Source organism: Schistocerca piceifrons, chromosome 5 (assembly GCF_021461385.2).
Source record: "Schistocerca piceifrons isolate TAMUIC-IGC-003096 chromosome 5, iqSchPice1.1, whole genome shotgun sequence".
Lineage (NCBI taxonomy): Eukaryota > Metazoa > Arthropoda > Insecta > Orthoptera > Acrididae > Schistocerca > Schistocerca piceifrons.
This window is the reverse complement of record NC_060142.1, coordinates 271790536-271804595: the sequence shown is the minus strand read 5'-3', so window position 1 is coordinate 271804595 and position 14060 is coordinate 271790536. Positions and strand designations below refer to the sequence as shown.

Below are 14060 nucleotides of genomic sequence, written 5' to 3'. Positions count from 1 at the left end.
TCACCAGGGGCATGAAAAGTGTCTCGTGTGGGCTCAGCCACTCGCAGTGACGAGCTATGCAAGCTACCATGGCTCAGTCTTCAATAGTACGCTGTATGAGCTCCTTCGAACGAAGCCTAGCTGCTATCTGGAAACAGAATGTTTGCGAACTTGAATATTCTGGTTATCATTTTTGAAATTCCTTATGTCTTCCCCTCATGACGAACATGGCTATGTTTATGGATTGTGCATTTGTATCGGGCACACACAAAAACTGGTGATGAATTCTTGCCAGTCGTATTTATAGTGACACATTTGTAGCTAGTGCTAGTGTTATGGTCGTAAGTTTCTGAAACTTTGGCAGCAGCAGATGTCATTGCAACAGCGACAGTTTGCACTACAAGAAGAATGGCAATGGCGACATCTGTAATGCAACAGAAGCAGTGCCAGGAGCTAAGGCCGGTATTACACTATCAAATTTCTTTGTCAAAGATGTGATCAAATATTCCGTCAAATATATTTGACAAAGATCTTTGTCGTAGCGCTAGAAGGGGTATTACACTGTCATCATATTTTTCGTCTTAAGTTCAAGATGGTTGACAACAACAACTTGTTATTAAACGCAGCAGTTGCATGTACCACAATTGCACTGTGTGCACATGCGGAAGAGAAGCGGGGGGGGAAAAAAAAGGAAATGTACTTGGGTGAAGCTGTGGGTTTTACGACGACATGATAAAAGCATTCAAAAAAACTTTTTACGTGAGCTTATAGTGGAGGACGTCAAGTCATACATCAATTACTTGAGAATGGATGAGCATACATTTCTGTATGTGCTCAGTGAAGTGTATCCTCATATCACAAAGCACAATATTCACTTAAGAACTGCTACATCTGCAGAAGAAAGACTCACTGTAACACTCTGATTCCTTGCTACAGGAGAGGGTTAGATTAGATTAGGTTAGGTTAGGTTGGGTCAGGTCAGGTCAGGTCAGGTCTCCAATCTTCTTAATCTATTTTTGTATTCAGGGTGCCTCACATTGTAAAGCACCTCATCAGCTTCATAAATCTCTATTAATTTTGTAGTTGTCAGCACACATCAATTGTATTTACCGGCAGTGTTTATAAAAACACTACATACTACAGAACACTGCAGCGATGCTAGCGCTCCATGTTGTAGCATGTCACATTAACACTACACACTACAGAAAACTGCAGCGATGCTAGCGCTCCATGTTGTAACATGTCACATTGCAGTGAACAGAAGACAAGCGACTTCTTTGATCAAATCTACAGCGAGGCCCTAGATTTGATCAAATATTGGACACATTTGACAAAGTTCCCTCTTACACCATCAAATATCTTTGACAAAGATATTTGACAAAGAAATTTGATAGTGTAATACCGGCCTAAGGCAGCAATAGCAAGAACAGACTGCTATTCACTGGCAGCTCTTTTCAGCAGCAACCACATCATCACTTGGTGGCCACAACTACATCCCCATCACCATTCACTGCTGTCAATAAGTCACTGGAAAATTGGAAAGTCTACCTCAGCATTTTGAACTATACTGTTTTGTTTATGGCATTTCTGGTAGGCAACAAAATGCTTTGCTCTTGTCTCCTAGTAGTCATTTACACAAAGTGGTGAAGAAATTGTAACCACTCTTGGACCCTAGTGAACTGTCTTTCAATGATCTCTGTGCTTTGTTAAGTGAATACTATGGTCAGCAGTCATATCTTATTGCATCTACACACTAGTTTCATGTCATAAACAACACAGACAGTAATAAGCACCAAGGGCTGTCAACATGCAGGCAAGCGTAGTTTCATGTGTCAGAACTGTTAAGTTTCATAAGCGGAATCATGGATTCGAGATGTGATTGTGTGCCTTGCACCCAACAAGAAGCCCACAGCTAAAAGCTGGATAAGTCCGATCCTAGTCTTAGGGAAGTACTTAAAAGTCTTTTGATGTTACTTCAGCAGCTCAGCATAGTTTTATAAATGAAATTCACATTTTCCAAGTGGTTAATTGCCATCGCAAGCAGTGGTCAACAGATGATTCTGACTCATCATTCTCTAATCCTGCCTCTGAGTTCATGGGCATTCAGATCACCGGCATTTCATGTGAGACTTAAGTAAACTTATCATTCTACTACCCCTCAGTGTCAGATGACCCTTTTTAAATTGAGCAGACCAGAAATGACTTCCCTCCACAGCATTGTGAAATATGCCATGCACGTGGAAGAAACTCCAGTCCTGTTCTGCCTGCAGCAGCAGGCTTACCAGAAGGGGATGTCTGCATTGTGCAGTGGACTGCTTGTCCTGAGGCCTGTGTGTTCATGTTGTCATTGCATGTCAACATGCAACCTGCTGAGTGTGTGCTCTGCTGCAGAGTGAGGGCATCACTGCAATCCACAGAGTCACAGTTGCAGAGCAGCTGGTTTCGATGTCACCAAGAAAGCTCACTTTGGACTTTATGCTGTTTGGCCAGGCCATTGAATTCCAGTTGGACACTGGTGTTCCGACATCTTTAATCAGAGAGGACACATATCACGAGTTCAGTTTGACTCTGCTGCTACAGGCCCAGCACCAGGTTCTGTTTACTGCCGCAGAGATATTCCTCTCCTTAGAGAACTGTCACTGGCAACCAGTCACAAAACAACTGGATACTTCCTAACCTTCTTAGTCATGTGACCTCTGCTGCTACTAACATTTTAGAGATAGATGCCTTTATCAGTTTTGGTTTCAAAGTAGAGGACCAAATCAATTTATTGTCAGGCACAGTTGCTTTTTCTGATCTGGCACCCTGTGTGTGTACTTCATATTAAGGAAATTTTTAAACCAATGCTTGGGTGTGGACATAACTTTATGGGGCACATTACCTAGCAGCCATTTGCAGTGCCTAAATTTTGCTGAGCTCGCTCACTTCTGTTAGCGGATTGCAAGGCTGCTTGCGCAGAATTCGCACTGCTATAAGGCTACGGCATTATTTCATCAGTTTTAACTGTGGGTGATTACCAGGTTGGTCATTAAAAACCAAACATTTCATTACATATTTGTTGTGATTTTAAAGCATCTATTAATTTCCAGTCCATCATACATCTCTATCCACTACCTCACCCAGACGAGTCACTGACTAAACAAACTGGGGACCACCATTATTTGAAGATAAATTCAAAGGATGCATATCTCCAGCTACCACTTGACAACATGTCAAGTCAATTGTTAGTTTTGAATAAGCCATTCATCTTATACAGGTATAGTCACTTACCATCTGGGGTTATAATTCCACTCAATATTTTCCAAAAGTATTTAGAACAACTGATTTAAGGCATTCTGCATTGTGTTAATTATTTGGACAATATTATCATTACCATGTCAACCCAAGCAGATCATTGCAAGAATCTTGAATCCCTTTTTAAATCTTTTTGTTGTCAGTTAGAGAAGTGCAGTTGTTTGGGCGCTGGCTTCAAATACCTAGGGCACATTCTCAGTCACAAAGCTACTGTACCTATGTGTGAGCACATAAACGTGTTTATAAACATTGGCCTCAATAGCTTTAACCAGTTGCAGTCATTCCTGGGTAAAACACATACTATGCCAAGTTTATTCTCCAAGTGGTGCAGATCACAAACCATCTCAATCAGCAGCGCAAGAAGATCATCAAATTTGTGTGGTCAGCCACTAGTAAAAAACACTCATCACCACTTTGCTATTATGTGTAATTGCATGAGCAGAGCTAAAGAAAATTATTTGTTAATTAATGTTAACACTAATCATTTATACATATCCTGTAAACTAGCCCATTTCACATCATTCCAACAAAAGAATCATTCAAATGATTTATGAAACTAACAGTCTCACAGTGACACTGTGTCTGATGCTATATATGCTGGACTTGTCGTTGACTCTGGCGACACGTGCATCCCAGTACTGCATTGCAGCAGTTTTGTACCACAGGTTAGCAGATGGTTTGGAGTGCCTAACTGCCTTTGCCTCCAAAACATTAAATGCCGCACAGCTCAACAGCTCTCAAATAGAGGAGGCGGCTTTGGCAGTGACTTATGAGTTCAACAACTATCATCTGTATTTGTACAGCATCAATTTCGATCTGTTCACTGACCGCAAACTCTCAGTTTCCTTGTTTGAGCGTTGTTATAAGCTCCCAGATAACACACCAAAGCATCTGCAACATTGCATGTTGCTTTTAGGTGGGTAGCACTAGGAAATTGACTTGAGCCCCACTGCCCAGCACAGTAACACAGATGTCCTGTCACCTTTCCCTCTTGGCCCCAACATGGAACTGATCACCGGGAAACGATTTCTCTCGCCCTGAATCAACACTTACAAATGTGCCTGAACGAATACTTGCTGATGTCAAGCCAAGTAGCCTCGGCATCATGCTGTGACCCAATCCTGAGAAAGACTTTGTCAGCAGCCCAGACAGTCTAGCCACAAAATGTTTCCCACCAGGTAAACCAGGTATTTTGAAATTATTTTTTGCTGCACTAACAGTTCAATGCCATGAGCTTGTCTTAACATTGGTCACGGACGACTCTGACTGATGGGCCATCATTCCGCCCTCACATCCTTCACTTCCTTACACCATGGTATTGGACAATGGGCCCCAATTTACGTCAATTGAATTCCAGGCATTCTGTCACCACAATGACATCAAACATCTGAACATGGACTCCTTTCATGTCACCTCCAACAAGGGTGCTGAGGAGATGTGCACATTCAAGATCCAGAAGCAGAAGGCCTTGCAGATGTCATCGACCTAGGACACTTCACATAGCTTCCTTGCTAAGTATGGATACACCCCCATCAGTGGGGTCAGTGTGGCCACAATCCTGCATGGCAGCCAGCATCACACCCCGTCCTGGACCAGACACCACAATAACCACCAGCTGGTTGTCTCAACCTCTTCCCATGCCTTTGTACGACCTCCACTCCCACTAGCCAATGTGTGGATAAGGGTATCTCTCAACTCAGAATATTGGAAATGTAACCTTCCATGTACATAACACATCAAGAATTTGTAGTTAGCAAATATTAAATTCGATTGGTCATACTTTTGTGTAAAGCTTCCTTTCTGTCAAAGTCCCTATGGAGATGGAATTACTCCCTCAGTCCCCAACTTTCCTCAGCCCAGTGGCACCAGAGCAGTCTATTGCCACAGGTGCACCTCCTATGTCCCCTCAGTCCTTTACCGGGCCTCCTGGTGGGGTCGGCCATGAGCCAATGATGCTAGATCTGCTGGCAGAGTTCTTCCACACCCCTCCACCCCTTTTGCCACCAATGGCAAAGCATTGATGGGATATTTTTGGTCCTTCGTGTTGATTTGAGGGGAGAAGGATTTAATATCCATGCCAGCAGATGATATCAATAGCAAATCTGCTGCATTATAGCTCACAAGTGGAGCACACAAAAAAGAGGTATGGAAACTGTGTCAAATGGGCTCAGCCACTCACAGTGACAGGCTAAGCAAACCATCGTGGCTCAGTCTCGAACAATACGTCACAAGAGGTCTTTCGAAACTCACCTAGCTGTTATTTGGAAACCATCCTGGTTGTGAATGTAGATCTTCTTGTCATTGTTACTGGTATTCCTTCTGTGTTCTGCTCACGATGAACATGGCTTTGTTTATGGATTGCATGTTCATATGAGGTGCTGACACAAAATAGTATCTCCAATAGATCTTGTCTCCACCAGTCTGCATATGTCAGGGTGTATTAACCGAAGGGTATGTTTTGCTTTCAACTCAGAATATTGGAAGTGTTACCTTATCTGTTTACCTTCTATGTACATAACACATGGAGAATCTGTAATTACCACATATTTAATTCAATTGGTCATACTTTCCTGTAAAGCTTCCATTCTGTCAAAGTCCTAACATTCTGTGCAACAAGTCCGTGTCATGTAATAGTGATCCACACTTGGTTTTAACTAAATAATTATCTGGTTCATCCTATGCATACAAGCCTTTACCAAGCATTACTACTTTTCCATGTCATACATGTGATGGCCTCATTTATCAAAGGTGATGGAAGGTCGCTTTTAAACTATCTTATTTAAAAAAAGTTAATTGGTACTTCACTGTGACATTTAAAGAACATATGTTACTTTAATTTTTCTTTTTTCTGCCAGCCAGTACATCAATACATGTGAGACCAATTCTTCAATGTGTATCTTTTACCACCACCACCTGTGAAATAACACTGATCTACCTCAATTCATTTCACGCAGGAGTTTAGACGAGTGTGCTGATACACCAGTGTCAACATATCAATCATTATTTATGACTTTATTTGCCACAGTGAAGAGTACCTTGTAATTATAATTTCCCTCCAGTGACTAGCCATCTTCCTTGGTTTCACCGAGTTCTAGAAATGTGACCATACTTACTACAGTTATAAGCATCTCAGTTCCTTGGAAAAACTGTGCAAAAACTTTCTGTTGTCTTTCTTGTTGGCTTGCAGAGCTGGGACAGTATTCATAGAATGGCAGTACTTGTAATCTTTCACTTTCTGCCACAATTTAGTTTTAACAGAGTCTCCAGTTACTAGTATATTCTCTAGGCTCATTGCTGCTGGAATATTTAAATCAATATCAGCAGTTTTTCATTTATTTCTTGTTTTTATTGTTATCTGAGGCGGTTGTGCATTCATACATGTGTAGTCATTTAGTGCATGTACTGCTTTTCATTTAATAATATGTTAACCTATTATGAAGCCTTCATATTTACTACACTATAAACATTTAAAAAAAGGGGAATGGGTCCAGGTATAAAAACAAAGTAATATAAATGTTAAAATACGAAGTTATGTGGCGAAATCTGGAGTTGGTTCACAAGTTATGTGTGTGCTGATTGTTTTTTATTTTAACCAACTGATCATTTGCACATTAAAATGGCTGTGTACTTCATTCAGAGAGTTACAGCCTCTTCTGGATTTCAAATAGTTGGAGAGTTGACTGGAATGTGAAAATTATTCGACATGGAAATTAACCTGGAGGCTTATTTAATCCACGACAAACTGTGGGTCACTGCGGAAAACTCTCCTCCAGATCCAACAAAACTGGTCAATACTTGGAAGAGAGATTCTCAGCTCACATGCAGGGTAGGCTTACTTAGAAAATTAATCACAACCAAATTAGGTAAATGCAAGTCAGTAGATGACCACTGTGACTGAATCATAACAACCAAATTTAAGTTAAACGAAATTAAATCTGCAACGAGTGAAGAGTGGAATGGGAACTTTGCTCCTAACTGGATTGTCTGGCCATTATCAACCTGTGACTACAGAACTTGAAAACACTGATACTTGTCACCAAAGGTTCTATTCTATTAAAACTGTTAAATCATGTCAAACATGAAGATGCAAATGGAAATGAAATATCAACCATATATCTAAACAAACAAGATCATACAGCACACATCATTAAATGCTACTTGCGCAACAGACCGAGTCACATTCCTAAATATTGTTCTAGTAAGGGCAATAAAGGAGACCGCTCCCTAAAACATAATGATTGGTAATGTAACTACAATACAGTCAAAACACAAGAAAGCCTTTCCTGCCTCAAATTCCGAACAGTCTACTGAAATGGAGATGTGATATTTAGATTCTTGTGCTTTGATGCACACCTCAAACAATAGAGGGAACCTTCATAGTGCCAAGCCATGTAATAACTTAGTTCAGAAATATTCAAATGAACAGACACCACATTCATATAACAGCTTAGTGCTCAATGTAGGAGGTGATGGCTTAATATCAGAGATTTCTGGACATGTTAATCTGACTTCTTATACTAGTGATAAAACAGTATAAGTATCTGACATCATTCACATCTCAAACTCCGTCATGAATTTGCTCTCAGTTAGTAAAATTGTAAGTAAAGGGCCCTAAAACTCAACTAAGAATGATATCTATTGCATGAATAAAGTTGAAAAGAAAACATGTTGCTGCACAAAGAGTTGTGGATTCCTATGACACTGCAGATTAGGAAATACAAATCACAAAAGAATGCTGAAGTTGGTAAGGGTTTCAAAGTTACTGAATGAAGATATTATGGTCACAATTCACTGTGAGTTGTACATCATGGGAAAATAATCATGTTTTCCATTCAAAACCAGCAAAAGGTATTCTAAAAACACCTTGAACTTAGTACATTCTGATTTGTGCTGATCAAAGCAGACATTGTCTATTGGTGGGAATTATTATTTTCTCACATTTATTGATAATCTTTCATGGTACAAGTTTGTCTATTTTTTATGAAAAACTACAAGGCACACACACATCTAAAAACTACAAATCATAGTCCACAAGCGGATAGGCAGAAGTATCAAGATCTTGTGGTGTGACAACAGAAAGGAATCTGTCTCTGAAGGTACCATCCACCAGATTACACTGTGATACAGTCCACAGCAAAATGGTGTTGCCAAGAGAGCTAACTGAAATCTGGTTGAGAAAGTATTTACACAACACAGAAATTTTCTTTTTAAGATACATTTATAATATTTGCTGACAATCTGACATTTTTTTAAAGAAACTTGTATATTAAAATCACAATCCTGAAAAATATTTTAATAGTGAATCATTTAGTGGGCAAATTTTTAAAACAAAAACAACTTAGGTTTCTTTAAAATACAGCTAGAAAACTAAAAACATACTGTTTCATGCATGTGTACAAAGACAGTTGATTGTTAGAATCTCACTGCTCTGGGATAAAAGGCTTTACACAAAAGGTTCATTAGGTTAGGAAAAACAAAAGCTAGGGGCAATTTGGGTTTAAAGTTTTATTGTACTTACAGAGTCTTTAATGCATTAATACTATGCACTTATCATTTAAATTTACAACTTCCTTCATTGCATCTGTCATAGATTACTCTGCCAGTGATTTGTAAGCAGCATGCAGAATATAATTATATTTCTGAATTATTGTAGGAGAGGTTCTTAAGTTCATAACAGCAAATAAGATTTTCCCTACCATTACCCCTTTCCAATAGTATGTGTGCCATACACAAACCTACTATTGTTTTCACTATATTCACTGCTCCTTTCTAGTAGCTGAAAGGCCAAATGAATGGGAGAAAATGTCCCCAGGCTTATGAATTCAAAAAAGAGAGTCACAGACCAACAATCAGGTGTGTCTCGCTGCGGAAGTTGTCATTTAAACTGACATTTGAGACCTCTAAATAAGGATCTGGTTCACAATACTTTCATATTCACACAATGAATACTTCAAACCATAATAATCGTCAATAAAAAGAAATTTCATATTTTCATCATTTTCAAGGTATCGTCTGCTCCTATGCCATTAGACTTAGGATTAGAAAAGTTGGAAGCAAGTAGCATCGGTAATGATGTGCAACACAATTCGAAATATAATTTAAGAAACAATTTGAAATCCCTTGTGAGATATGAAAATTTGATCCCATCTCAATACATAGCTTGTAAATATTACAGTTTGTGGTTCTTTGGGATCATCAGTGAAATAGATACAACTGTATATGGTGTACAGTTCAATTTATGCATCCTTCAGAAACATTGTTGTCATTCCTTCTGGCACCAATTCTTGTAAAGATGCTACTGTCAAACCTCTTAAAACATTAACTGGAAGAGTATCAATTTTCAGCTGAGTATATGCACTCTATTCAGAAAAATGTTGCCGTTTTAAATTACTTTAACTTTTCACAATGTGGGCAAGAAATTGAACGAATCAGAAGTTTTATGATTGTTTCAACATAATTTTTTGTAATTACTGTTAACTATGCCACTTTGTTTTCCAAATATAATTGCTTAAAATCTTAGTTTTGCCATAAACACATAGTCCAAGACTCATAACACTGCCTATTTGATCAGTTGTGAACCGTGTCTGTTGCCATTTCTTCCTTCATTTTTAACAGTGCTTTTTGTTAAGAAGAATATCAATAGTGGAATCATATAAAATAATAATTACAATTTTTTACAAATATCTGAATGATAGCAAATTTTGTTAGATGATCAAATGAAAATTGAAATAATATTACCACTACAGCATGAAAAATATTACCACCAAGCAAAAAAAAGCTAATTCTATTTTTTTCCATTAGATAGCCCATTATTTGACAATATTATTATTATTATTATTATTATGATTTCCGAAAAAAATATTTTGGGGATTATCCCTTTACCTTCAGCATAGTGATGAACTGTGTTTTTAAGAAATGGAACACCAAAATGTGAGTATTTCGGTGCATTTCTGAAGGGTATTAGGTAAATTTTGTATAAAATACTTATAATTTACATTATACAATCACCAAATTTTACACACATTGAGTGATTAACAAAAAAAATGTAATTTCTTTCAAGATGTTATCAAGTGGCATTATGCACCATTGCAGTGTTAAAAATGTCAAAGCTTCCAAACTTCAAAAAAATACAAAATGAAATCTCAGAGGCAGAGAGAGAGAAAATGCTAAATTTTCACTCAAATAGTTATTTATCTATGTATGGTGAACAAATATGTTTCCTCAAATGAGACAGCTTGGTTGACTTGAAGTAGAATGATCCTTAATTTTACAAAAACTCATATCATGCAGTTCTGGGCAAATAAAAATGACTAAAAGGTACCAGATATATAGATAAACAGGCACACACAGGATGAGGCTCTATGTGAGAAGTTCTGAGGCATTCAGGTGGATAAAAACTCGGAGAGCACCAGCATTTGGATAAGTTAGTCAAGTAGCTCAATTCTAACTGCTTTACACTTAGAAAATTCTTTCATTTATGTCAATCTGAGGACAGGATTGTTGGCATACTTTCTCTCAGTACAGTCCTATGTTTAATCACCTGGTGCAATACAGCTAAGACCGAAAAAGCATTTATTCTACAGAAGCGAGCAATATGAATATTAAAAAGTTGGTAGTCAAACAGCTTGGAGCAGCCTCTTCATGAACTTTGGACATACATATGTATCAAAACATTAACACCCTAATGGTATTTGTGATTAATTTCAGACAAACTCAGCAATTCACATCCACAATATTAGCAGTAAAAACAGTTTCCAAATAGACCCCACCTAGAGTTCATAATGGAGTTTTGTATTCTGTTGATTGTTTTTTATTATTATTATTGGTCCAGTTTTTATTATACAGCTCTAATTGTACAAGTATACTGGACAAAACCTTTAATATATTGCTGACAGACATAATGTAAAACACTATAAATCATTTTGTGCGGGTGAATAAACAGTAAAAGCTTTACTCTGAAAAGATGTAAACATCATAAAACAATGACACCATAGTTACCAAGGCAACGACACATTAGTATTTGCTTTCTTTTATGGGAAAAACACAATTGCTGTTTACACAGATAACAGTCCAGGTAAGATCACTTGCTAGTGTGTGTGGTGGTAAAACAATATTATAAAGTCACAACAATATGGCTAACATGTGGCACAGCATGCAAATGTGCTACTTTGATCATGGCTCTAATTACAGGAAAGACAAAATATATAACCTGGACAAAATACACAAAGCACTGAGTGATTATCAAAAAATTACACCGAAGTTCAAACTTGATTCTTAAGTACTCACTGGGATTCATTTCTTAAACAGACAATCTACACTTCAGTGCTGTGCACCATTTACAAAACTGAGAATTACCTATCATTCATTCATTCATTATGTTCTTTAGATTCCATCAAGAATAATCCTCAGGCATGTGAAAAAAGTAAAAATACAATTTCACATAGGGCCAAAACAGCATAGAAACTGTCACAACACTGATTAATATTATTCATGTTTATATCATTTAAATTTAATCTAATAATTAGTAAGAAAGCTACTGCTCTGAAAATAGCTGCTGCCTTCTCAGTTTTATTATATAGCTGCTGTTTACCATGTATTACTAGCTTATTATTTACTTGATTACACTGATGTTTATCAATATACAGTCATACATGGTGAGAGAAATCACATGCAAGCAACATATGGTGCACATTGAATCAATAAACTGAAAGGCTATACAGAAACATTATTTATTTTATGAGAGAGGTGGAGATCTCAGTGGTGCACAACACAAGAAGTATTAAAAGTACTGGATATGATGAAAGTGTGAAATTAATGTGACAGTGGTATTGGTTGTATATTATTATATTTGCAAGGTTTTATACAGACATAGCAACTACGATTTTATATATTTACTGAATAAACGGAATGATCGAAAACACAGAAATAAAAAAAATTACTTTGCCTTTACGCGTTTTTAATAGGATGTGTGCCACGAAAAATAATGGAAATGCAATAAATGTTAAGACAACGAAGCTTCCATATTCATAACACGACTACTTACAGCCGTACAGAATCTCGGGATGCAGGGAAGATGGTAATTAAAAACATATAATAAATGTCTGGTTTTGCATTGTTTGTGAGGAGGTTCAAATTTCTGGACGCGAAATTATTTACCACGGCCAGATCTAATCCTTTTCATGATATAAAGCTTTTTTTCTTTTTTTGTGCAGAAATGTTTAAAATGGGTAAATACTACTAACGAATGACACATATTTCGACTGCATATAACTAATATTTTTACCCACAGATTTCACACTCACACTGTTTGCAAGTCGCCCTGTCACTCTAAATTCTTGTAGGTGTTACGCTTTCTACGATGCCCATAAAAGGTACCATTCACAAGTGTAATCAATGTTACACCAAACAGCGAATGGGTTACGCTCAAAGTGTCAAAGCGGGTATTGCTATAACAACTGTTTCAACCGTACGTCAAGTAAACGCCACTCAGCCAATCACATTTTTTATAGATCAACAAAGAAATAACGTAACAACTGACTTAAAACGTTGCTTTCAAGTGACATTAATTGACAAACTTCCTTACATGGCAAGTCCTCCGATTAAACGCAAAATTTATGTCATTCGATTTAGTTGTGCCGTCAAAACCTGTTGAAAAATGCGAACACACGGCACTAGGTTGGTTTCGTAAAGGATCTGTATTTAATACCATATTCACCACTTCTTTAGTAATTAGTTTAAACTACAGAAGTAAAGGAACCGACGCTTTGTAGTAGATACAATACTATTTTCTGTTAAATAAGTGTAAAACGTTTATTGAGTGTTGAGCGGATAGCTTTGGAAGTGCAATAGTAATCACAGCGATGTCCTAATCCATTAGATACCGCTACTCAATAAGGAAAATAAACACATAACTAGGAAAGATGACTGGCGTGAAAAGGAATTACTACGTGTCCAGCTGTATCATTATAAGAATAATTGTAATATCCTGACTGGCCATAAAACTGCAGCATACGTACGTCCTGTGCTGCCCATAGCATATCATCACATGGATAATAACATTGTAGTCGATGTGATGAGAGGGAAATACTTCATACTATTTTATTTAATATCATGAAGTACTGTTTGATTGTTACATGGGCAGTCAGCGCTGAGGAACTACATGCATATTTTTTTTTTAGGTTTGTTTGTAATTACTGTGTTACGTAGGAGCAATGTTGGTACTTCAAAAAATTCATGATGGCTGACGTAGAATTGACCAATTGTAATAGACATCTCCCTTTGTGGCGTAAATCGAATAAGGCGCGAAAACGAAGCTGACAAAATAACCTTTATATTTTCACATTACCAGTGTCACTCTATCAAACCTCACTGAGGATAAAACCATTACATTGCGCATTGATCTGAAAGTGACTGATTTTCATTGTAACTATGGTTCTGGACAGCTCTTGTTAATCTGAACATGACGGTTTAATACGGTTGACACCGGTCACGTAAAAATTTAAATGGTGCTGTGTCGGCAGTAGTAGGATTCATAGGTAATTCATAAAATAACTTTGGTAGTTTTTGCTTCAAACGGAAGTCGGCTACACACATGCCTTTATGACATTTAATGCCATTGCTGCACACCGGATGTGTACGGTATTTATTTTCTACTCTGATGTTCCATGTGTTGTAATAAAATGAGAAGAGCTTGGAAACAAGGCCAGGGAGGGATTAAAATATTTTACTTCTAAAGAAGTATTAGATGTCTTGAATTTCGTCTTGAGTTGAAACTGTAAACAAGATCC

At 37.5% G+C, this 14060-nt stretch overlaps 1 protein-coding gene across 5 annotated transcripts in view; it reads right to left on the bottom strand.

Moving 5' to 3' along the window:
- LOC124798600 (F-box/WD repeat-containing protein 9-like) overlaps nucleotides 1-13419 on the bottom strand; it is a 109941-nt gene extending 96522 nt beyond the window's left edge. For 2 of the 5 annotated variants that reach the window (XM_047262068.1, XM_047262073.1), the window contains exon 1: nucleotides 13290-13419. In XM_047262068.1, coding sequence (XP_047118024.1) covers nucleotides 13290-13305 — 16 coding nt within the window. In that variant the 5' untranslated portion in view covers nucleotides 13306-13419. The other 3 variants (XM_047262071.1, XM_047262069.1, XM_047262070.1) reach the window with 3 other exon arrangements.
- Between the last annotated feature and the right edge of the window lie 641 nt (nucleotides 13420-14060).